The 23910-nt window shown below is 36.6% G+C and overlaps 1 protein-coding gene across 1 annotated transcript in view; it reads left to right on the forward strand.

Annotated features, from left to right (window-relative positions):
• The window catches only part of Pdgfc (platelet derived growth factor C), a 153812-nt gene that overhangs the window by 77583 nt on the left and 52319 nt on the right, over positions 1-23910 (forward strand). The window contains exon 2 of the mRNA XM_051199204.1: positions 12836-13031. Coding sequence (XP_051055161.1) covers positions 12836-13031 — 196 coding nt within the window. The remainder of the gene's footprint in view (positions 1-12835; positions 13032-23910) is intronic.

Here is a 23910-nt window from a genome sequence, read left to right on the forward strand (position 1 = left end):
TGAGAGGATATGTTGTTCTAAAAGAAAAAAATACAAAATCAGCTTTTAATGATAGCAAGGGAGGTTTCAACTCCAAGACACCTTTATTGGTAGTAATAAATTTCTGCCTAAATACTTCATATAAGTATTTAAAAACTTAGAGGTACTGAATTATGGCATGCAAGAATCACCATGTGGGCCTTAAATTCAGTTTCTGGAACAGCCTGGAGTGGGGGAAGAATAACACCACAAGGTTATTATAAAATGTTTACTGAATAATGTTTATTAAGCATCTTATCAGTAACATTCCAAGTAAATATAGGTATTAGCTGAATGAATGACAGGTTGAGAGAATTGAAATGTCTAGGTTATATAGTCTACCAAATAATGCTCTTTCTTGTACTTTTTCTATGCCAGCCAAGACCCTCTTACATAAAATTTAGTAGTAATGTCCAAAAAGAAAGTTCATTTGACCAACTCAGACAGTTCTACAAACTTTGTGCTTTTCAACTATTCAGTTATCATTTTTTTAACATCCAAAATCCAAAACTGAAAATTCTGTACCACCTAGATTAGGATTTGAGGTTACCAAGACTCAAATTTACTATCTCCATCTACTGGCAGGGAGGAACTATACCCCAGCATCTGGACTGGCATAGAAAAGAGGAGAAAGAACATTAAAAGGTAAGCTGAATGTACATTTTTATTTCCTCTAAATTTGTACACTTTTCTGTCACATGGTGTATTGTATGTCCCAGTATTGAAGGTTGCCATAATGAGCCATCATGGAATGAGAGAGGTTTAGGTGATGTAGTGTTCTTGGCTGGTCTTGCAACATGAACAGATATATACAAGATGGTTTTTCATTCATCATGAGTGTTTTATGTCTGGATACCTTTGAGTTTCTATCTAATCATCCCAATGGTCGAGTAGTTTCTTCCAGTCATTGTATAAATGCACATAGTATGTTCTCACTTCTGTAGAATCTCTAACATGGTAAAGAGAACTTTATCTAGAATTAATTATCTGAAGTATAAGGATTTAGATAGAGTAGAAGTATGTTTCTGGGTTATACGTTTTCACTTTGGTGTTTAAGAATCTTAGAATTTTTTCCCAGCCTTCATCTATTAGTCCTGTCTTTTCAAGAAAACCTGAATCAAACTTCCTAGTTAATCACAAGTCAGTCTTAGCAAATACATGTGAGTGTGTATGTGTACGTGTTTGTGTGTGTGTGTGTGTGTGTGACAGACTGTGAGAGAGAGAGAGATGGTATTTTGTTACTGCATAAGAAATGTTGGAATTGTATTGGCTTACTCTTAAGAAGATTACATAATTGTAACGAAATTAAGGTATATAATGTATACTGCTCCACTATAAAATATATAAAATGTAGCTGCAATAAAATCAATAGCTAATGCTTCGAGTGCTTTATAACAAGAGACCCTCATACATATTTTTTAAAAGTTAGGAATAGTTGCTCTTAGGATTTTTTTTCACACACAGCTTCCTTTACAAAGCTTTATCTGAATTTGAGATTCCGAGTAACAGACATTTTTCAAGATAATTGATACTTCTACATTTGCTGCTGCTAAATTAAGCATGGTTCAAATAATTTTCCCGTCCATTCTCTTCCCCATGTCTTTCCTCCTTCAGATTTGCTCACCCAGTTATTCAAAATCTTCTGGCAGTGTTCCTTTTCTTTAAAAGACATATGAGTAAATTTGTAAGCAATAAGAATTGATAGTTTTCCACTTTAGAATTAAACTGCAAGGACAAGAATTTGCAAGGAAGTGCTCTGCTCACATCCTGGGAGGTAATGAATGCAGCTGGTCCATTTGTTGGCTGAGGGATTAGCCTAACATAAACAGCAATAACATCACAAAGAGAGATCTCACATCTTCCAGCAGAATCTAACAGCATCTAACTTGACAGAAATGGCCTTCACGTCTTCCTGAGATTAGAAGATAGGGATTTTTAAATAATGATCAAAGGATAAGTGATAGCTACAACCTAAGAGAAAACCTCCCTTTACAGATGGACATTCTTTTGGGCTTGGGAAAGTCAGATTCAGTTGCTCTTTGGAGCAAAGTTGCTTCTGTTCTGACCTCTACTCCTTCCTCTCCACCTCATTTTAGAACTCCTGTGTTTTGATTTTTGACTCTATTTGAAAATTAATTTTGCAAAGACAACTGTTGATAGAGAAACTAACAGTGGAAAGATTCAAATTAGTTCTAGAAGGCAGGAAACTCTGCATATTAACACATATTCACTCTTTCCCCATAGTCCCTGTAAGTGGTAAAATACTGTAAGATGTGATTGAATAGCTTGCTGCAATTATGTACTTTGTTGTTATGTATTGCTCAAGAAGCATAACTGAAGTACCCCATTTTTCATCAAATTATGTTAGTTTTATTATTCATTTATAGTCTCTGTTCTAAAATTATCACATAATACAAACACACACACTTTTCTTTTTTTGTTTTTGTTTTTGTATTTTTGTGTTTCTTCATATATTTAACGTGGATAAGAATTGAGGACTGTTGAGGTAATGTGGGTGGAGAGGCAGTGTTGTGTCTGGCAACAGAATGGCTAAGATGTTCATGAGCACATTTTATGAAAATTCAGCCATGAACGGTAGTCATGTCCCTGTATAATTTTTATTTCATTTTCCTGGAATTATTATGTAGGGTTACAGGTGGAATGAAATCAAATGTTTTTGATGTCCAGTTATCAACGTACTTTAACATCTCAGATCTTTTTTATACAAAGATGAATACATTCTTATTGCCAAAATACAAAACACACAAGGTGGATATACTTGTATGTAAATGGCTAAATCTATTTTACTTATCTCCAGCTAATGTTCATAAGAAAATCTTATGCTGCTTGGTTAGATAGCTCACTGGAAAGAGTGGCTTTTCAATAGGTAGGAGGGCCTTTTATAATATACATGAGTTAATTCATTAATTTTAATTTTCAATGAATATTTTGAATGATAATTATTTTATTATTTTCATTGATTAATTCTTAACTTCCTCCCATCAAAAGACCAGTAATTTAGCTAGGACCTTTGTTCTCACAAAAGAATAAATAACTTTGCACTTTATCAATGGCTTGTAAACCTAGTTACAAATTTAGTAGATGTTTATTCTCCAGAACTGTTCTTTATTAAAATCATTTATCTACAATAAATCTGTGCTTTTAAAAAGTATATATAATGTGAATTAACATTTAATAATATTAGTTTTATGATAACAACATTATTTAGTATAAACATATTTGTTGCTGAATAATTTTAGTGATGCTACATCCTAATATTTTATATGAACTTTGTACATTGAACTCAAACTAAATAAAATGGTATATTGTCTAATCTTTAACATGAACATTCTATATATTTTAACTTATTCCTAGTACTCTCTCATACATTCTGGCATTATTATGGTGTTTTGAATAATGTTCAACTTAACAGAGTAAAACCAGTGTCATCTGAACCAGTTTTCTTGTCTCAGATCTTGTAATTGAGCATATATATATCGCTATATTTATTGTCTAGTTTCTGGGTGCAAATGCTTTAACATAATGATGTGTGGATGTGCTTGCCTTTCTGTGTTCTGTCATGATAAATACAATTATTTCTTGTTTGTCTTCTGTACTAGCTCTCATTTTAGAGTTTTACCCCATAGAATCAAACTAGAGTTTATTATGTTTTATCATTACCTGAAAGGTAAAATACCATGTTGTCAAATCTTTACTATTTGACAAATCTCAGCATGAGAAAAAATTTCTAGAACTTGTGTAGTCTTTTGTCATATAAATGGGGTATTTTCAAGGAGAAAAGAGGCAATGATAACAATTGCATTAGTACAGCCTTAAATCATTGGAATCCTAGACAAATCTGACCAGATAGGTCTCTGCAAGTATTAGGTCAGTTATAAAATATTCTATTTAATTGTCACAACAGTAAAAGTGGTCTTCTAATACAGTGGCTGTGGAAGTCAGAGGTGGAGTGAACTTCGTGTATGTTTTCAACTTTACTTTGGCTCCATTATTTTACCCCATGTTTTATCTGCCCAGTTTTGCACATTGACTTTTTTCCTGGAATTGAAGAGCCACCATAGCTCAGAATCTCATTGTTACCCTCAAATTGTCTGGTTCCCCAATACTGAGAAGAGGCCATTGAGTTCATTCCAAATGCCCCGATAATGAGATCTGAATAATGACAGAATTAATTCCTATTAATAATGTTCCACATGGCACTGTGTAGGACCAGAACAACACTCATCCCCTACTTCTTCAGAGTAATGAATAGTGAAGGAAGATTCTGTGTTTAACTTTCCCTCATTGTTCATGGACGCTTCCCAAATCTCTACTCACCATTGCAAGTATTTGTCAACAGCCTAGTGCCTCTATTCTTATAATTTCTTTAGAATGATGTATATAATGGTGTCATAGCAGCAACATTTATGAAAAAGTGGTGCTTTTCCTCATCACACTCGTAAACTGTTGCCTGGAAGTCACAGATACTACTCCACCACCTTGCTCTTGTGAAATGGGATATTTTATTTTGCATTGTAGCTCACATAACAGCCTCCTGATTAATAACATCAAGAAACTTAACAATTGTTGAACTTTCTTTTCATTAGTGTTTTGAACAGTGTTTCTCACTCAAATGTAGATATGTAATTTTTTTTTAAATATTTTAACTTTTAAATAGTATGTGATTATCCCTAATTAATAAAAAGCAAGTATCAAATGTCTTTCCAAAAAAATCAGAATTTTTATCTTTGATTGATTCATACTTTAGAGCTTAAGTAAAATAATTGCTATAATACTGTGTTATATATTCTGAGTGTGATTATTTTTTAAAATAATCAGTCATATTAAGCAAATGTTTAATCTCATTAATGAGTACTCTCTGATGTAGATTCTCAGGTGACATATGTACAGATTATGTAGATGGACTTCAGCTAAGATATCCAATACAAATTATGGAATTTAACCAAGAGTTAATAAAACATAAACTAAAGAAAGTTTATGTGCTGAGTGAAGCATTCATATTCTTTTTTATTTTTTTTTATTTCCTATTGAATTATTTTGGCTAGTTTCCTAAAAATCAACTAAGTATAGGAGTCTCCTTCTAGACTATATTCACAGATTTATTTGTCTTCATGCCATTACCAGTTAATGTAGCTTTGACGTAATTTTTGAGACTGTAAAATTTTGGTTCACATTTGTTCTTTTATTGAATAGTGTTTCATGTAGTGTATGCTAGGTCATTTATATTTCTTTATGAGTCGTTGGATCAATGTCTGTAGAGTCTTCATTTTGATAATGACAGCATTTTAATGTCAGTTTAAGGGTCATTACCATTTTAACAACAGTTCTTCTAGTACATTTGATATAGTTATGTGGCCATTTATTTAATTCCCTTCAAGAATATTTTATTGATTTTAGAGTATGCACTTTATAGTTCTTGCTTTAATTTTATTTATTTGGTTACTATTATAAGTGTAATTTGGGAGGGGAAATGCTAAGACAGGGTCTCACATAGTGCAAACTGGCCTCGCCCCTTACCAGCAGGAAGTAGTTTGGAAAGAACGACACCCAAATTGCCAAATATTGTGTATAAATGTTTGTTTTCATTTAATTGGACTTTGTTATATAAAATAAAATAAAATAAAATAGAAAAAAAAAGTTAGTCAGATACACTATAATTGCAGCAGTTGGGAGGTCCAGACAGAAGGATCAGGACTTCAAGCATCCGTATTCTTATTGTGAATAATCTTTGTGAATTTAGGATTTGAGGTTGATTTGTTTAAATGATGAAATAACGTATAGTGTTCTTTTCTGCTATATTCTAGGATACACACTTTTTTATAATACCAGTATGTGAGAGTAAGTGACACCTGTAAGGAACAGAGAAGCTTACATTTACTTACTTCCATAAAACTGTCTGCCTCCTGAAAGTCATAGTATGGCAGAAAAGAAAAAAATCAAAACAAAGCATCAGAACATATATTATACTTTATACTTGCAGATCTAAAGTAGCAGAAATGGAAAACAGCAAGTGCATTGTAAAAAGGTTACATCTGCAGTAGTTTTTCCTAGCTCAACATTCCTTAGTCATACTGCCAAGCAGGACACTAACTTAGCCCTACTAATTATCATGTTAAGAGGATTGGGCTCTGTTTAGTTTCTGATGTCTCAGAGTTGCTAGACAGTTCTTGTTTGTTTACTCCTTCTAGGAGAAACAAAAGAGCATCAGCTAGAGTAAGCCCAAGAACCTTAATTGGGCATATCTCAAATAATGATACTAGTTTTGGTGGTACGCTTAGTACAACAATCCCTCTTTTTAGAAGTCCTTTGTTTCCCTAATGTGTAAACTATGATAGACAGCTTGTTGATCATCTTCCTGTTGTTCTACTATGGTGTTAAAGACACAGGAAATAGTAGATTTTGCTAAACAATGCTAAGACAAAAGCTAAAATCCAGGTTTCTGGTCTTATGCATTATCTTACTTTTTACTTAGAATGGAAGACATGAGTGCTTGTGGGGCTCCTCTATATAGATAGAATGGATAGTAAATGTTCATTTTGGTGTGTTCAAGTTTGTTTTTTCTCTGAAGAATCAGATAAGGGTACAGTAACATTCTGATTTTTCTAGAAAAACTAGTTTCTGCTCTTGGACTCAATGAATATATCCATACAAACATCCACATTGTATGTCATAGGATTTTCCTTATTCTTAAAATCAAATTAGTTAATTAGCCACATAAACAATCAAGATAAAGATAAGGAAGGGTAAAATAATAGATAAGTAAATAGATAATTTTAAAAAACAAACAAACCTAAATACAAATGAGACTAGTGACTACATGACCTTGTCAAAGTATTAGCAATAGATGCTCTGATTCATAAAGATATGTTTTTGAACATTTTAAAATAACATCTACTTGAAGGGAAGCATGTCACATATCTCACAGGCCATCTGTGAAGTCTGCCAGCCTGTGGATGGTGACACACTGCTGCTAACTGCCTTGATTTTGCCAGACACAGAATGTGCTAGAGTTCATAGACAAAGCCAGATTTTATTTATGAAACTTTAATTCTTACAGTTCATTGATTTTTTTTTTCTATTATCAAGATAAAGCATTAAAGAATTAGAGCCGGTATGGTGGCATACTCCTGTAATCTCAGCACTCAGGAGTGTTAAGTGTGGCAAAGAGGCAGGATGACTTGTCTTCCTTCAAGAGTTAAATATAGTCAATAAAACATTTTAATGTTATTTTTTAGCAATAGTAGATAACAAAATATTATACTTTTTATTGGTTTTATGAACTTCCCACTATATTATTCTCTGTCAATTACAGAGTCAATAATATATAATGCATGGAAAATAATAAGGCATTTCTTTTATTTCAATACTAAACTTGTTTGATGTCTAAGGGATTGAGTTATAGCGGTATATAATATAGCCAGTGCTTTAATGATACTTAATTTTTAATCTATAATCTTTCCTCTTTTCCTGCTTTTGACTCATTTTAGTTTTTAATGCTATTCTCTTAATATGGTTGGGGCCAAACAATATGGCATTGGCTATAATTATGAATTCCAAACAAATCCTAGTTCTTTCATATAGTTTTTCCTTTTCTCTAAAATATAGATTTGTTATTTTATATTGTAAGACCTTATGTTGGTAGCTGAATGATTTAACTGCAAGCATGTGTTTTATTGGTAGTTTAAGTGTGTTGGTCAATGGCTATGAGCAAAGCAAATGTTCATTAAATTCAGCACATACTCTGAATGGTGCTGTAGATGTGTTTACGCTTACATTCCCAGTAAAGTTCTGTTTTGGAGTTCTGTAAAGACCACAGAATTGTAGTGCAGAGTCTTAATTTGGTAGAGTTTAATGCCTGTTGTTGTCTCCACCCTCCTTCTCTCGTTTTTTCCTTTTTGATTATAGGTCTGGTTGCTTGAAATCTCCATGAAACACTGACTGTCATCTGTAAATCACAGATGTTGGTGGCAGACCTCATTTACCTCACATTTTGAAGTGAATTTTGGAAGCTACAATTTTAACATAAATGAGAATTTACAATTCTTATTACCTCAAACAAAGGCTAGAAATGTTTTTCTTGAAATGATGTTTAATCATGAGTTATAAAGACAAAAATTGTAAATAGAGTGCTAATTGTATGTACTTTAGTCATGAACTTTTGATTGTGCATATGAAAATAGAGTTCTAATTTTCAACAGCCAATAGTTTTGTTCTAAATCAGTGGTTCTTTACCTTCCTAATGCTGCAGTGCTTTAATAGTGTTTTGGTGAACCCCCAACCATATATCTACTTTATAAGTATAATGTTGCTAGTATTAAAAATCATAATGTAAATATCTGCATTTTCTGATGGACTTAGGCCAATGTTGAAAGGTTCCTTTGTCCCCAAATGGGATCTGATCTACAGGTTAAGAACCACTCTTCTATATTGTATTAGACTAAGGTAGCACACATATTAGAGCAAATCTGAAGGCAAATGGTTAGAATTAGAAATAAGTCATCCCGCATGACATAACCCAGATCCAGAAAGACACACTTGTTATTTACTCATTCATAATTTGATATCAACTATAAAGTAAAGGATAACCATGCTACAATCCACAGACCTAGACAGACTATGTAACATGGAGGGCCCAATGAGGGGATCTCCCTGGGAAGGGAAAAATACAGGAGATCCCCTCTTTTGACTGTGGTGGGGGCGGGCAGTGGGCACAGCAACTTGAGGGATTGGGTTGGGGGGGTGGGAAGAGAGGGGCAGTGCTGAAAGAGATGCCTGGAAAGGGCAGCTTTTTGGAATTGGGTAAAAGCTTGATGCAAGGGAAATTTTGACAAATCTACAAGGATGGCCCAGCTAAGACACCAGTCAGAAGTTGATGCATAGCCTGAACTGCCATCCCTGATCAGATTGATGACTACCCTGTCTGTCAGCAGAGAGACTCATCCATGGAGCCAGGTTCAAATATTTAAAGCCAAACATTGGGCCTGGTTCAGGCAGTTATGCTGAGCAGATGAGAAAAGGATTGAGGACACAGGGGTGTCAGCTACATCACAGGAGAACCCACAGAAACCATTAACCTGACTTATGGGAACTCACAGAGTCTGAACCTACAAGGGAGCCTTTATGGGACCAACCCAGGCCTTCAGCATATATGTGACAATTGTGTAGCTTGAGTTATATGTGGGATTCCTGGGAATGGGAGCAGAGGCAGTCCTTGGTGCTTTGACAGTCTCTTGGGAACCTGTTATTCACGCTGGATTGCCTTGCATAGGCCGAAAACAGGGAGAGGTGTTTGGTCTTATGGCAACTTGATAATGTCATGCTTTGCTGAGGCCTGTGGGAGACCTGCTCTTTTCTGAGCTATTATGGATGAGGGGTGAATAGGGGGCTGGAAAGGAGGATAGAAGAATGGAGCAAGAGAAGAGGAGGCTGTGGTTAGGGTGTAAAATAAATTAATAAGTTAATAAAATTAAATATAATTTATGAATATCTGAATATCTCATGGTTGTTATAAATAAAATTTATGATGATGGCCACCTCATTGATCCTAAGATATATACTGGTATCTAGTTATTTTCACAGGAAAGATAGTGCTTTTATTTACTTATATACATTTATACTTATTCATGTATTTATTTACTTACTTATTTATTCTTGTATGTATGCTACTGGGGATGGGATATAGGGCATTGGTCATGCTGGGCCAGTGTTCCACCAAAAAGCTAGTCTCAAGCCATGATTATTTTATGTAAGTAAGCAGAGTAAATGCAGTATCAGTTATTAACACCCTGGAAAAAGAAAACTCTTTGGGCAGGTACTTGCTCCCAAGAACTAGTCTGACTATGCAGAAATGTAGCATTAGGTTATGTAATACCATGAAAAAAATCACTCTGAATGGCTTAAGGATGAAACAGTTTTGTTCTTTCACTTTAATAATATTCCCTTGTATCAATAACCCATATGCCTTTAAAAATTCATCATTCCTAAATTTTATTTCATCAACTTGGTTTTAGTAACACAGCTTTAAACAATTACTATAATTACTGAAAATAAAGACTGAGGAGAAAAGGAAATATCTGCAATTCAAGCTGCTTTTTATACAGTAGAATGTTAATTTTCTAATAGTGTACAGGAAATTGACACATATTTAGTAGCATAAATGTCTGTAATAATTCTTGTTTCTTTATGTAGTCAGTGTGAGTTCTATATAACAGAGTTACTACTCAGCATCTCCTAAGACCTAAGCCAGTTTACTAAGACTGTCCTTGCTTCTGGACATAGCTGAAAGGCATTTGCTTTCAATGCCTTCATGTTTCTTTATGTTACAGAATAAGGTTCATATTATATTTGCCTTTTGCCTGGCATCCCTGGTCTACCATACCTCAAGCTTTAAAAGATCTTATATGTTCAAAACAAGAATCTGTCTCCCACTGAATCTCTCACATTGATTTCTCTTAGGTTAAGACAAACCCAACTTTTTCAGTGAGCTCAGTATACTTGGGTTATGCCCTCCCAAGAAACCTGCCTCTTGATTGAGTCTGAGTCAGCAGGCCTCACACTTGAGCAAAGGGCTCTACAAGGGCAAGATGGCTTGATGGACAGCTTAGAGTTCCTCCTAGTACTAAGGGAGTGAGGTCAGTAGTGTGAAATCCATATTTTAAGAAAGAATGCTCAACAGTTAAGAGCACTGGCTATTCTCCTAGAGGACCCAGGCTTGATTTCCAGTACCAAATGGTGACTAACAACTATCCCTTACTATAATTCCAAGGGATCTGACATTATCTTTTGGCCTCCATAGGCACCAGGTACACAGAAATACATACAGGCAAAATGCTCATACATATAAAAAAGTAAAATTGAATTAAAAATAAGAATTACTTAAAAATAAGAAAACTAGGAAATTTATTGACTAAAAGTTATGGGAGGTGATAGGGTATGAGATGTAAATGTCAGAAAAGCAAAGTACAAAAAGAAAAGAGCCCAGCTTCATTTGTAATGTGATGGTTTTATAGGCCCTACTAACACTGCTGTAGACTGAAGGGATATAAGGAAAGGTTGGTATCAAGAACTAACTCTATGACTATAGGTGTCTGCACATCTGAAAGCCTAGTCATTGAAAAGTGGGCTACCATGTGATGCTTTGTGATATCGATGCTTTCCGCTCTCTAGGATCTAGATGCAAACAGGGCTCACTGTGCTACAGCATGTCTCCATCTGAGTGGTTCTCTGGACACATCATTTTAAGTGGCCTGATGCTACTATGAGAATAGAAACCACCAACTCATCATGTCATGCATCCTGCTATGCTTCTTCCTTCATGTGTTCAGATACATTTAGTCTTTGGAAAAATTTTCATAGCATAATATGAAAAATTAAATGAAGGAGGGTTTAAAATTTGTTAGTTTTTGGTTTGTTTTGCTTTATGAATGGACTTTAATGGCCTGAAGACTTAACTATCTTAGTTCTTCATTCTAAGTGAGTAAACATCTGCATTTCTTTTTGTGGCTACAAACACATGAAAAGAAAAAAAAAAAGAAGATAGTATCAGTCATATAGTTTGAGAGATATATGAATGTCTCACTTTATAGACAGAAAATACTCCAGTCAGGGCAGCTCAGGTACTATATTGTATGGTACATTCTTCTTTTAGAAGTTCAAAAATCCATGGTAACCAACTAAGACATTGTGAAGTGCTGCATGGTTGGCTGTATTTTGTTGTCTTTATATGGCAATGAAGTTCTCTTATGACAAAAAATGAGGCTATCATTTTGCTTTAATGTAGTGGTTCTTAGAGTAGTGGTTCTTAGCCTTCCTATTGCTACAACCTTTTAATAAAGTTCCCCATGCTTTGGTGACCCCCAACCATTAAATTGTTTTCTTTGTTACTTCATAACTGGAATTTTGCTACTGTTATGCATCACAATGTAAATATCTGATATGCAGGATATCTGATATGTGACTCCCAAGTGGGTCAAAATCCAGAGATTGAGAAACACTAGTTTGGAAGGTCATATAAGACTGGAGTCAGTTAATGATTCCAGTTCCTCTGAAATCCTAAGCTTCTCCTGGAGACCGCTTGCTAGAAACCTTAATAATAAGCTCTTACTGGCATTATTTTGTTGGCTGTTTCTCATGGACTGGGAATAAGAGTAGATAGAGAGGTCTGCAAGCTTGTGATGTGGTCTGCTGTTGACCATTCCATTAAATATGGGAGGAACTGATGACCTCTTTCTATAATGTTCCATTTCACATAGCTTCACATTTCTTTTTCTCCAGGGATTTCATATTTTCTCATAAATAAAATTAGTGCAAACTGTGAAATAAATTCACCCTAGCTAGCCAACTCCATTGCTATTTAGGAAACATTTGTATTTTTTTTGAAAATATAACTATTTTGTTGGGTCAAGCCTATAATACCAACACTTGGAAAATGTACATAGGATAATTAGGAGTTGAAGCCTAGCAACATAGTGTGGGGATAGCATGAGCTACATGGGATCCTGCTTCAAAAAAAAATGATAGATATTATAGAATTATATCAAACTCATTTAGAGTCCAAAAAGTTAATAATTTACATTTCAGTAACTAGATTAAAAAAAGACTAACTTTTAGTTTCCTTCCATTGTAAAACACATACCTTAAAAAAGGATACATTTTGAAGAGTGACACTTGATTTCTATTGCAGAATGCATGCTTGGCTTCAACACCTGTGAATAACAAAAGTAGCCAATTGTTTTGAAAGCAGTGATTTTGGAAACATCTGTTCTAATATACATCTGTGCCTGTGTGCTTGCTTTAGGAGTGCAAGATCCTCAGCATGAGAGAATTGTCACAGTATCTGCTAATGGGAGCATTCACAGCCCAAAGTTTCCCCACACTTACCCAAGAAACACTGTGCTGGTGTGGAGATTAGTTGCAGCCGATGAAAACATGCGGATCCAGCTGACGTTCGATGAGAGATTTGGGCTGGAAGATCCAGAAGAGGACATCTGCAAGTGAGTGAAACATCTGCAGTTCCAGCAGTATGGAATACTGCTGTTTTCATGTTGATTTAAATGGGATCTTTGCTTTGTTTTTGACTGACCTAAGTTTACAAACACGTTCAAATTTTATTTAAACTAAGGTCTTAACAAAACAGGATACTCATTCATACATGTATTCAGTGATTATTTTCCGTTTTTTATCTACCTCTATATAATTTGTGCAAACTATATATAAATACAACTGCTTATAATAGAAAATAGAGAATATAGCTATGTAAAGGATTGTAGTTGCACTAGACAATCCAAATTACCTTTATCATTAATCTTATATTTGAGCTTCCTGAAAATCAAGTCAATGAGATAAAGAAGGCATTTAAAAAGAGTTGGGTAGATGACCATGCCAGCGTGAGTGCCTGATTTCAGATCTCTAGCACCCACATAGCTGGTGTATAATCTCAACGTGGGGTGGACAGAGACAGAACTCTGTAACTCTTTGGCCAGTCTACATATCTGAGGCTGTAATCTCCAGGCTAAACCAAAGATGTCCTGTCCCAAAATATTAAGGTAGAGAAGCAACTGAGTTAGACACCCTGTATTAGCTTTTGTCCTGTGCAGGCATGCATACACATATACATGCATATACCACATGCCCCCCCACATTCTCACACACACACACACACACACACACACACACACACGCATGCATAAATGTGCACAGGCAAAAGCTGTATTTAAAGATGCACATTATTTAAATGACACACTGATACCTAACTATGTGATTGAGGAAATAAGAAGATTAAGTCTTGTCAGGAGGAAGGTATACAGTTTAAAGAACAAATTTTGACATTCAGGATAAAAATGCAAGATAGGAATGCACAATGGTTTCCAACAATGTTCAAGATCTGGTGAGCTGAGATATTTCATCGACACAGAAGCACTACTGTAAGCCAGACCAGTGTTCCTCTTTTAGCCTCATGTGTATATGTCCAACAAGGTTGAGTGTTGTTAAGAATGTTTAAGTCAGTATAATTTGTGTATTATGAAAGTATTTTACTTGAAGATCTTTGCTGAATTTCTTTTGTCTTCTTTGATAATCAAGTTAAATAGAATTTTCTGTTTGTCATGTATTACAGATAAATATTTCAGTAATGTAGTAATGTTTTAGCTTTAGCATCATTTCTCTGCATTTCTTCTCCCTGTGACTGGGGTTTGAGTTGTGTTTTTCTTCTATTCACAATGTGGTCCAACAGAAGTAGGAGCTATCTTGACATGGGAATGAACCCTACATTCTATAGGGTGTCTTGCAGCTGAGAAGAGTGAGCAAGTGTCTAGGTGCTGATGCATATTCTGTACCGCAACACAAAAGAAAACTTGTTTTTCTTGGTTCCTATTTAGACATTTTTCCTGTGAATTAGAAGTGAAACACATGAAGAGTCTGGGATTTACCACACTAAATGGAAAAATCCTAATTTAGATCAGTAGAAGGGGACCCAGAAACATCTGTATAATTGACAAACATATCATAGGAGAAGGCATATGTGTGCATGTTGCCTAAGTAATATATATTTTCAGTTAATGATCTGAAGAAAACTGTCATCTTACCTGCCACAAGCAGTTTGTGATATGATTTTATCCAGCATGTGGCTCAACTTTAAGAAGCCACCCTTCCCATGGCTTTGACATTCCTTCTTGATTGTGTTGCCTTGTTCTTATAAGTTCTGTACACCTGAGTGACATCCAGAGGTCCTTGCCAACTTTTCTGTTTTCTCTATTACAATGAATCATTGGAATATGTGGCATTCTTCTACACCACTAAAAGGGCCTTTGCATTTATGTCTAGGAATGGTCAGAATGCAGACCTATCATACTATATTCCCCACTTGACTAAGTAAAATAAATTACCTTTAAAAGTGACCATTTTAGACAACTACCACTTATGTACAAAGATCTTTGTTTCATAGGATTCTTACTGAATTGTTTCTTTTTCTTTCCATTTTTGATAATACAGAAAGTATGAAGTTGTACCAGCTCATTAACTTGATTTCTGTTTTCTGATGAATTTCCATTCTGATGAAATGGAGCCACTTTCATATTTATTATTTCTCACCCTTGCTTCCTGTTCTTTGAAATGCCAGCTCACACCCCTGGACTCACTTTCCTTTGTCTGTTTCCCTATTCAAATCTTGTGTCTCGTATTTAAGTCTTGGCTCTGCTGGCATGTGTTTCTTTGGCTGTGCAGGTTTTCACCAGGACGTGTGATAGCATGCACTCCTCACTGAGTGAAGAATCCCTCTCACCAGGGATGTGCAACATTAGACAACTTTCATAGTAGGCTTCTGCTAAGGATCTGCTATTTCTGGACTGCTTGACACTTTTGGTCAGCTGTATCTGTCTTTTGGAATAGTACTGTCTTAATTACTTTTCCTATTATAGACACTTCTGTTAGGGGTGACTTGTAACAGAAAAAAAAATGCCATATATAGTGAACAAGACAAAAGTTACATTAGTTGGAATATACTTAGCTCAGGCACATTCTTGGGTATCGATGGCACCAGATTCCTGTTTCAATGGGGCATGTGGCGCTCAATGGTATGTTTAGTCATGGATGCCAACGAACTTGTAGAAAGACCAACAAAGGCTACACAGAGGTAGGTTGTCATGGCCTCCAGGATTAGCATTATATCTACATGAGTGCTTATGGTGATAGAGCATCTCCCCTGCTCGCTCCCAGGTTTCATTTAATTAACTGCTCTGACAAAGCAGAGCTGAATTATTTAATAGTGATGGAGAAGACCATGTTGACAGCTTTGCTAATGTTTAAGAGGAGATGGGCGAAAGAGGTTGTGTGCACTTTAATTGAGCTTCAAATGGTCCTTTCATTGTGGGGATATGGATACAGGAGCTAGATTAGTTCTGTGCCCTGTTGCTGTAGTAAAGTACCCTGCCAGAGCAACTTCAGGGAGAAAGGCTTTCTTCAGTTTACAGTTCCTCATTGTTGAGAAGTCAAGGTAAAGACTTAACCCAGCATGTCACATGCACACTGGAGATCAAAGAGAGAAATAAACATGTGGCTGTTAGTGTTCTGCCACTGTCTGGAGAAGAAGTTGCTATGTGATTGTTACACCAAGAGGTAGATGCACTTCTGGGTCTTCTGCCCAGGTAATGGTTGTGAACACAGTGGGCTAGGAGTTTTCTTTTTTTATAAAAGCGAAGATCTAGTAGTCAAGGCTGTCTCTAATAGACATGGACTTAGGCCCACCTGGTCCAGACAGTCCCTCATTTATACACTCTTCGTTCTAAACCTTGCTAAAGTTCACAATTAAAACTCACCATTACAGTTCCATAAGGACTTAAGTTACAGTGACCTAAGAGGCTGCTTGTGAGTACTCATCAATGTCAACTGTTGGTGCTTTTCATGAAAAAAAGTAGGTCATGCTTTAGATAATTGTGATCTGTGAATCAGCAATAACATTGTTTGCCTGGGTACAGGAGAGTCTGGGCTCTAAGGAAGCAACTCTATGGTAATAGTGTGTTAAGATACACAGTGAGCAGGATTGGAGCAGTGCTTTTAGCCAATACGATATGCAGCCAGTGGGGTAGGATTGGGGAGGGTCTGCCGAAAGAGGGCACATAGTTATGCATCTGCTACCTTCTTACAAAGAGGAGATGTTTTATTTTCACTTTCTCTTTTTAACTGTCTTTCTGTCTCTATTTATATCTATCTGTCTGTCCATCTATCTGAACAGGTGGGCTGTTATATGATTATACCAAGAGGAATCTGGTGATCTTTCTGCTCTACACAGTCATATTTAATGCATTATTTACTGACTCTGCTCATCCATGGTTTTTGATGTTTGAGAGATGTGATGAGCCTAGGGGAAGCTTTTAATTGGGAACTTTCATAACATTTCTTCATGTTTGCTCCTTTTCTGGTGTAAATAATTGGTTCATGGCACATTAATCTCTGTTAGAAAGATGATATGAATGGCATTTGAGACAGGATGTATTAACCGCCAATCTGATTGAAAATAATGCCTCTTACTCATTACCTTTGCCTTTCTTAAGTAGAAACACTAGAAGCAGCCCATGGGGACTGGTGGTAGAGGGGAAGAGTGGGTTATGGAAATGACAAATTTGCTAAATTAAGTGAAGATTGTTTTAATATTTAGAATTTAAGATTTTCAAAAATTTATAACCATTCTCTAAAAGTAAAGCATTCCCTTTACACATTTGCTTGTCTTTCTCTTGTTTATAATAGAACTAATGCGGCCTTATTGTTTACTCATTTATTTATTCCCACATTCAGCAAATATTTACTGAGTGCTGTGTTGGGTAATATGATGACAGCAGTATACAGAAGATGTCTGTGCCCTCACATAGTCCATAGTCAGGATAAAGACTAATAAGTAGACAAGATAAAATGCTGCCCACTCAGTACATAGACAGAACAACAGTTACTTTAATGAGTTGAGTTTATACTGACTGTTGTCCATTTTATAAATCATACCATAATTGGGTATTTGGGCTAACAACTAAATAAATATCAGTTATATATAGGGTGGATAGACTAAACTTGCCACACAGAGTTCACACCTCAAACATCCATTTTCTGTGTATCACCCTAACTTCTGCACTTGAGAATACCACAGATTTCCTATACCCACTTAATAAAACCTTTGTAAGTTGTGCAATGCAAAAATTTTAAAATGTCACTCAATGGAAATGATGAAATCTTGCCTTAATTGGTGGCCATGCAGCTTGGATAGAGACAGAATTGTTTATGTGGCTGATATTAACCATGGAGTCATTTGAGTGTACCATAAGGACTTCCCAAGCAAAATGTTTTTTGGCGCTCCTTAAAAGGACCGAGGGAATGAAGATAATACTATTAATAGTCCATATTTGGTTTAAGCAATTCCATATTTGATACTAGAGAGGCTAACGCTACTCCATGTATTTGTTTAGATGTCCAAGTCCGGCTTCTCTCCCTACCTGAGCCCAAGACACAATATCAGAGTGCTGTGCTCTAGCTCCTTACTTCAGTTTTTATTGTTGATGTACACAAAAGAGAGATTCAGCAAGCAAAGCAGCACTTCTAGAGGTAGACTGTGGGCACCCTGCTAGAAGACAGAGATGGCCATGTTTCTAGCCCTAGATGTCAAGGTGGCTGGCTTGTCTTCAGAGTATCAGCCAGAGTGGCTGGAAGCATCACTGACTTCTCTAGGACTTGCTTTAGAAGCAACCCCCCCCCCCCAATGCCCAGTGCTGAGTCACACAGTTGATGGTTATTGTCTTGTACTTCACCAGATTCTCTCCCAATTGCTCCGAAAACAGAGGACATACTTCTCCTTTTCTAGTACTTTTTTCTTTGGTACACTGGGAGCTAGGGAACCCTGCACTTGGATGCAGTGAGAATCTACAAAATCCCAGTGTTTTCTATTTGAAATCTAATTTATGTCATGTCAAAATAGCTACTTGCATATTGTCAACACTGCTAGAATTTTCACTAGAGAAAATCCACGGGGATTGTGCCATTCTATGGCTGCTGGGAGAGACGCCCCTTTCCTCTGCCTTGTACAGGAGGGAAACAGCAAGAAAACACCAGGATAGGCCCAGAATCCTTACTTCCTGATGTGTAGGAATAACCTTACATGCTGCTGGAGCTGTGCAGTACTAAAATACATTTCCCTAGATAGTCAGTGGCCTCGCTAGAAAGATGACTAGATCTGTTCAAGGAGTGTTATTGGCACTCATTTTTCAAGTAGCCACAGAAGCTTTTTAGTAAAGACAACAACTTTGGATCTTGTCATTGCTGGCTTCATGAAGCTGCTGAATGAGCAAGATAGGTGTCTACTACCCTCTTCTGCCTCTGTCTACCTCTCTCTAGGTGTCTTTCTTTCTCTGTACCCATGACCTTTTCAGATGCCAACTAAGCCTAGGGGAAAGGATGTTTTATTGTAATTGCTCTGGGAGGGATTTTGGTATGAATTGAGTACTAGAGCCCAATGACTTGCAGCAGCAGTAACTGTAAACTGTGCTACTATGATTGGCAAGCTCCTGGTTCGAGCCCATTCCCCAATTAAAAGTGATGCACTGTGATTTTAGTTCCTGAAAGCAAACCAGTCTCTCTACTCTCAGAGAAGACGAGGTGGTACAAAAATAATAATGTCTCTTTTTTTGTACTAAGGGCAGTCAAGATTGCCATGTAGCTTTCAAATTCCCAGTTACTGTTTTACCCCCACCTGTATTTTTGACCATAAAATAAAGCTCCTTTTAGAGTGCAATTGCACTTCCCAGCAACTCCTTTTAGTATAGTTAGTTCAGTGGCATAATTTATAGCTTTGTTATCCTTTGCCCTCTGTAGAATGTACTTTTGTAATTAAAAAAAATCAACAAAACAAAACAACAACAAAAAAATAACATTCCCCAGAACACTTAAATTAATGGGTGGGGATGTGAATAAGGCTCAGATCAAAGGACTCTGCTTTTGGCTAAAGAAATGTTTTGGTTTTATGTTTTGAAATGTTCAAAATCAGCATTCCAAGGAGAGAAAGTATATGTCTATAATGCTCCCACACTCTCCTGTCTAACCCAGTATTTGTCTCTTACTAGAGTCTGCTATTTTCCCCATATCTTCTTATCTCCCAGCATTTCCTTCTGGTCATCTTCCCTTGTTCACCTTTCAGGTGACAGCGTTGCCCAAAGGTCACTTCTCTTCACTTGTCCAGACAGAACCTAATAGTTTGTAGGCTTTGTGGTTTGGGGCTGTTGGAAGCTTTCTTTGGGACATGCCCTTACTTTACATTGTCTTGCTGGCGTTCAGGATAGAGCCACATACTTAGGCTATTTTAGTGGCATATTGGCTTGTATATGGACACCATATATGACTGAAGAAATGTCAGTTCGTTGTTTGGCTGATTAATTCTCCTAGATTGTCTAACCAGAAAGAAAACACTAGTAGCGAAAACAATGGTTCATTGCTGGCTAAGATAGGGCTTCGGAATGGCTAAACGTGAAACGGTTCTCTCTGAGTTAGTCTTTCCATCTCAGCTTCCCTTTCCATGTTGTGTTTAATGTGATTATAACTCCAGCATTAAAGCCGGGCTGAATAGCATGTTTTTTGGGTGTTTGTGTATGGGGGGTGGGGGCTGGTGGTGATACCCTTGCCTGGCACATGTAGAAGTCAGAGAGCATCTTTCAGAGCTGGTTCTCTACACCACATCATTCCTGGGGATGCAACTAGGGTCGTTAGGCTTTTATCTTCTGAGACACCTTGAAGGCTCACATTTAACACATTCTTGACCTAACCTGACATTTTAATTACCTGCCTTCTGGAAGCTAGATTCCCTTGAAGCCCCACCTGTCTAATGATTCCTTTTTAACAAAGTTAGTTTTGCAGTAGGCTGCTCCCCCAGCCTTTTACATTACATTGCAGGCAGATGCTGGATAAGAAATGCTTCTGATTATTAGGTGGATTCATTTCTATGTTGTTTGACTTTTTGTCCTCTGAAAAATGACAGAATTAAAAAAACCGTTAACTTGTACAAAAAGACTGATATTTATATTCAAATGATCAGGATTAAATGAACAGATAGACATGGCACTGGCACTAAAGGCTTTTTCACTGTGTTTGATTCATCTTCATCCCTCCATTTTCATAGAAGGCAAGGCGCGGCTACTACCTTCTCCTCAGTACTCATTTCAGGGGCAGTAGCATTGTTGAACACCAGCACACTGCTCTCTGTGTGAATTCAGCTTTTCAAGAATAAACATAATACAAAATATAGGCATGCCGTTCTCTGTATGTAGACACCAACATTTGGCCAAACCAGAATACCTCCTTTAATTTTCAGTTACGTTAAGTATATACCTTCTTAGGTTAGAGTTGTTGCTCCATGGAAAAATTCTTGAACATCTTAGCACTATGAGGGTATCAGAGAGAAGGAGAGAGAGAGGGAGATGGACAGGGATAGGGACAGGAAAATAGTAAGCATGTGGAAGTGTTTATTTGACTGCATGTGCATATGGTGTGTTTATGTGAATTTATATGTGGGTGTGTACATGCTCGTGTGTGTGTGTGTGTGTGTGTGTGTGTGTGTGTGTGTGTGTGTGTGTGAGTGAGCACACATCAGCTCTACACCTAATCATTAAGGCCATTAGTACACAGAGCTTTGTGCTCCCACCTCAGTTACAGATACTAAAATTTTGTATAACACCAAGTCAGAGGCAGCTATTAGTATTATTGACAATTAGTAGCAAAAACAGCAGAAGACCTGGAAAGATTTCAAGATGGCTAAATAGTTGTATCCATTTCTCTTTCCCTATAGAGTAATACCAACACAACAAACTGATGACTGCATTTTAAGGAGAATGCTGTGGATGTCAGTCAAAGGAAGATAGGCGGTCCATAAGGCTGGGAAGCCAGGGGTGGCAGCAGAGAAGATCACAGTGCACAGTAGCTTTAGCCTTGTACACAGTGTCTATAAGGGAAGCAGGGGAGCAAGGAAGGAAGGAAGGGAGACAGGCAGACACATACAGAGAGAGAGAGAGAGAGAGAAAGAGAGAGAGAAGAATGAGAGAGATAAAAAAGAATATGAATAAGGGCCATAAGAGTATATGGGGAGTATCTGGGAAAAACACAAGGGGTGCTAGGAGTAGGGACTTAGTAGAGGGTAGTTGGGGTAATATAATCATAGTACATTGTATATAAACAGGATATTGTCAGTTTTTTAAAGTATTAAAATGACAATAACCTGCATTGTTTGGGAAAACTCCAGAGGGTTCCACAACAGGACAACAAGTCACAGAAGTGTTGTTTCCACACCTGGTGCACAGGCGTTTGTATTTGAGGAGATAAAAGTACCACTGCGTTTCACATTTCACAATGTAGATGTGTATCACCTTACAACAATGCCCCCTCATAAAAGCATAGTTCCTGTGTGTCTTTTGAGAAATAAATATTGAAAATGAAGAAAGTTTTCTATTGTTAGATAGATATGGAATTAAAGACAGCATTCATTATGAGAACAGAACTATGTGAGTTCAAAAGTTATAGGAAAAGCCTCATTTAAAAGTAACATTCCATTAATTCACTTCAAAGGGGAATCTTTGTGCAGTGTGCCGAAGTAAAGATATATGGTGGTTATGGCTTGCTTAAGATTTATTGAAACTGAGTGTTGGTCATGGTACATGCTTGTGTAAGCCATACCTTGCCTTTTTCACAGACATTTACTCAAAGGTGAGCAGTGTAGGAGGCCAGACGGCCAGATGTCCTTCTTCTCCTAGACAGAACTCTCTGTCAACTATATTTTGGAGTATAAACATAATAGACAATATAGGCGTGCCTTTCTCTGTATGTGGATACTGAAATTTGCCCAAAACAGAATGCCTCCTTTAATTTTCAGTTGGATTAAGTATGTATCTTCTTATGTTAGTGCTGTTGCTTCATGGTAGAATACTTGAACATCTATGTTTGGTTTTTAATGCACATGTACACACACATGGAAAGAGAGAGAACATGTGGGATTTGCATTTGTGTGTGTGTGTGTGTGTGTGTGTGTGTATGCACATGCACATGCATACATGTATTAAGGGGCACATACATCATCTCTAGACCTAATCATTAGTTTTTGTTGGGAACACACTTAGGTCATTTGTACACAGAGGTTTGTATTACTGCCAAGGCTTCAGTTGCTACAATGTAATATAACATTTGAATATCCAAAATAGGTGATTGTTTTGTCAGAATCAAGGTCAAATCCTGAATGTGACTTTTAGCATGCCATGCAGTAAAGACTGGTTTGGAAATTGAAAAGGTTAGTTACATTCACCATACTGATTAGGATGAATTGGCAACCTGTTTGCATGTAAGAATTAAATCTATGGGCAACAATGCCTGCTTAGGATTCCTGTCATGTCTCCTATTCACTTAGGTCACTTGCTACTAGCAGGATGGTCTTGGTTAAAGCACTTTGCCTACTAAATCATTATATTTATTTTGTTGTTATTTTGTGATGCTGAAAAGGGAACTAGAACCTTACATATGTGTGGTGATTTAAATAACAATGGTCCCCACAAGCTCATAGATTGGAGTGCTTAGCATCAGAGTGTGACACTACTTGAGAAGGATTAGGACATATGGCCTTGTTGGAGGAAGTGTTTCACTGCAGACTAGCTTTAAGGTTTTCTAAAGCCCAAGTCAGGCCCAGAGTTTCTGTCTTCCTGCTGTCTGGGGGCCCAGAACTAGAAAACTCAGTTACTTCTCTAGCACTCAGTCTCTGTGTACATGCTCCCTAATGGACTAAACCTCTGAAAGTGTAAGCAACCCCAAGGAAATGTTTTGCTTTATAAGAGCTGTTGTGGTTATATTTCCTCATCACATCAATAGACTAAGACAATATGCTAAGCAAGTACTGTACTTCTTGACCACATCCATCCCTGTCAATAAATTCTTAGAGTACACTAGAATATGTTGATTATATTTGCAAAAAGATACAGTTCATTTTAGTACTGGGTAGATTTCTGTCATTTTGGTTTTTTCTTTTTTGAAGATTTTGCATATATAATAAGATACAGAGAATTTTGTCTTCATCCAAACAATATTTTATGAATCTGCTTTGAAAATATTATGAAGATATATTGCTTTTTTTTTAAGAAGTTTGATGCATGAATGATTCCTTACATTAAAATTCATCTCTAATCCAACATTAGCTTTTAAAAAGAAAGTGTTTAAATTAACAGTAGACTCCACATTGGAGTCAGTTAAGTGAAAAGATTTAACTTTCAGTGAATCTGCTTGAACAATCCCATGTAATTCTTACTATGCACCTCTGCTCAGACAACAGTTAGTGTGCATCTTACCTGACTTTTCACAATAGGACTTGAACCTGTG

The sequence above is a fragment of the Phodopus roborovskii genome, unplaced genomic scaffold, assembly GCF_943737965.1.
Source record: "Phodopus roborovskii unplaced genomic scaffold, PHOROB, whole genome shotgun sequence".
Classification (NCBI taxonomy): domain Eukaryota; kingdom Metazoa; phylum Chordata; class Mammalia; order Rodentia; family Cricetidae; genus Phodopus; species Phodopus roborovskii.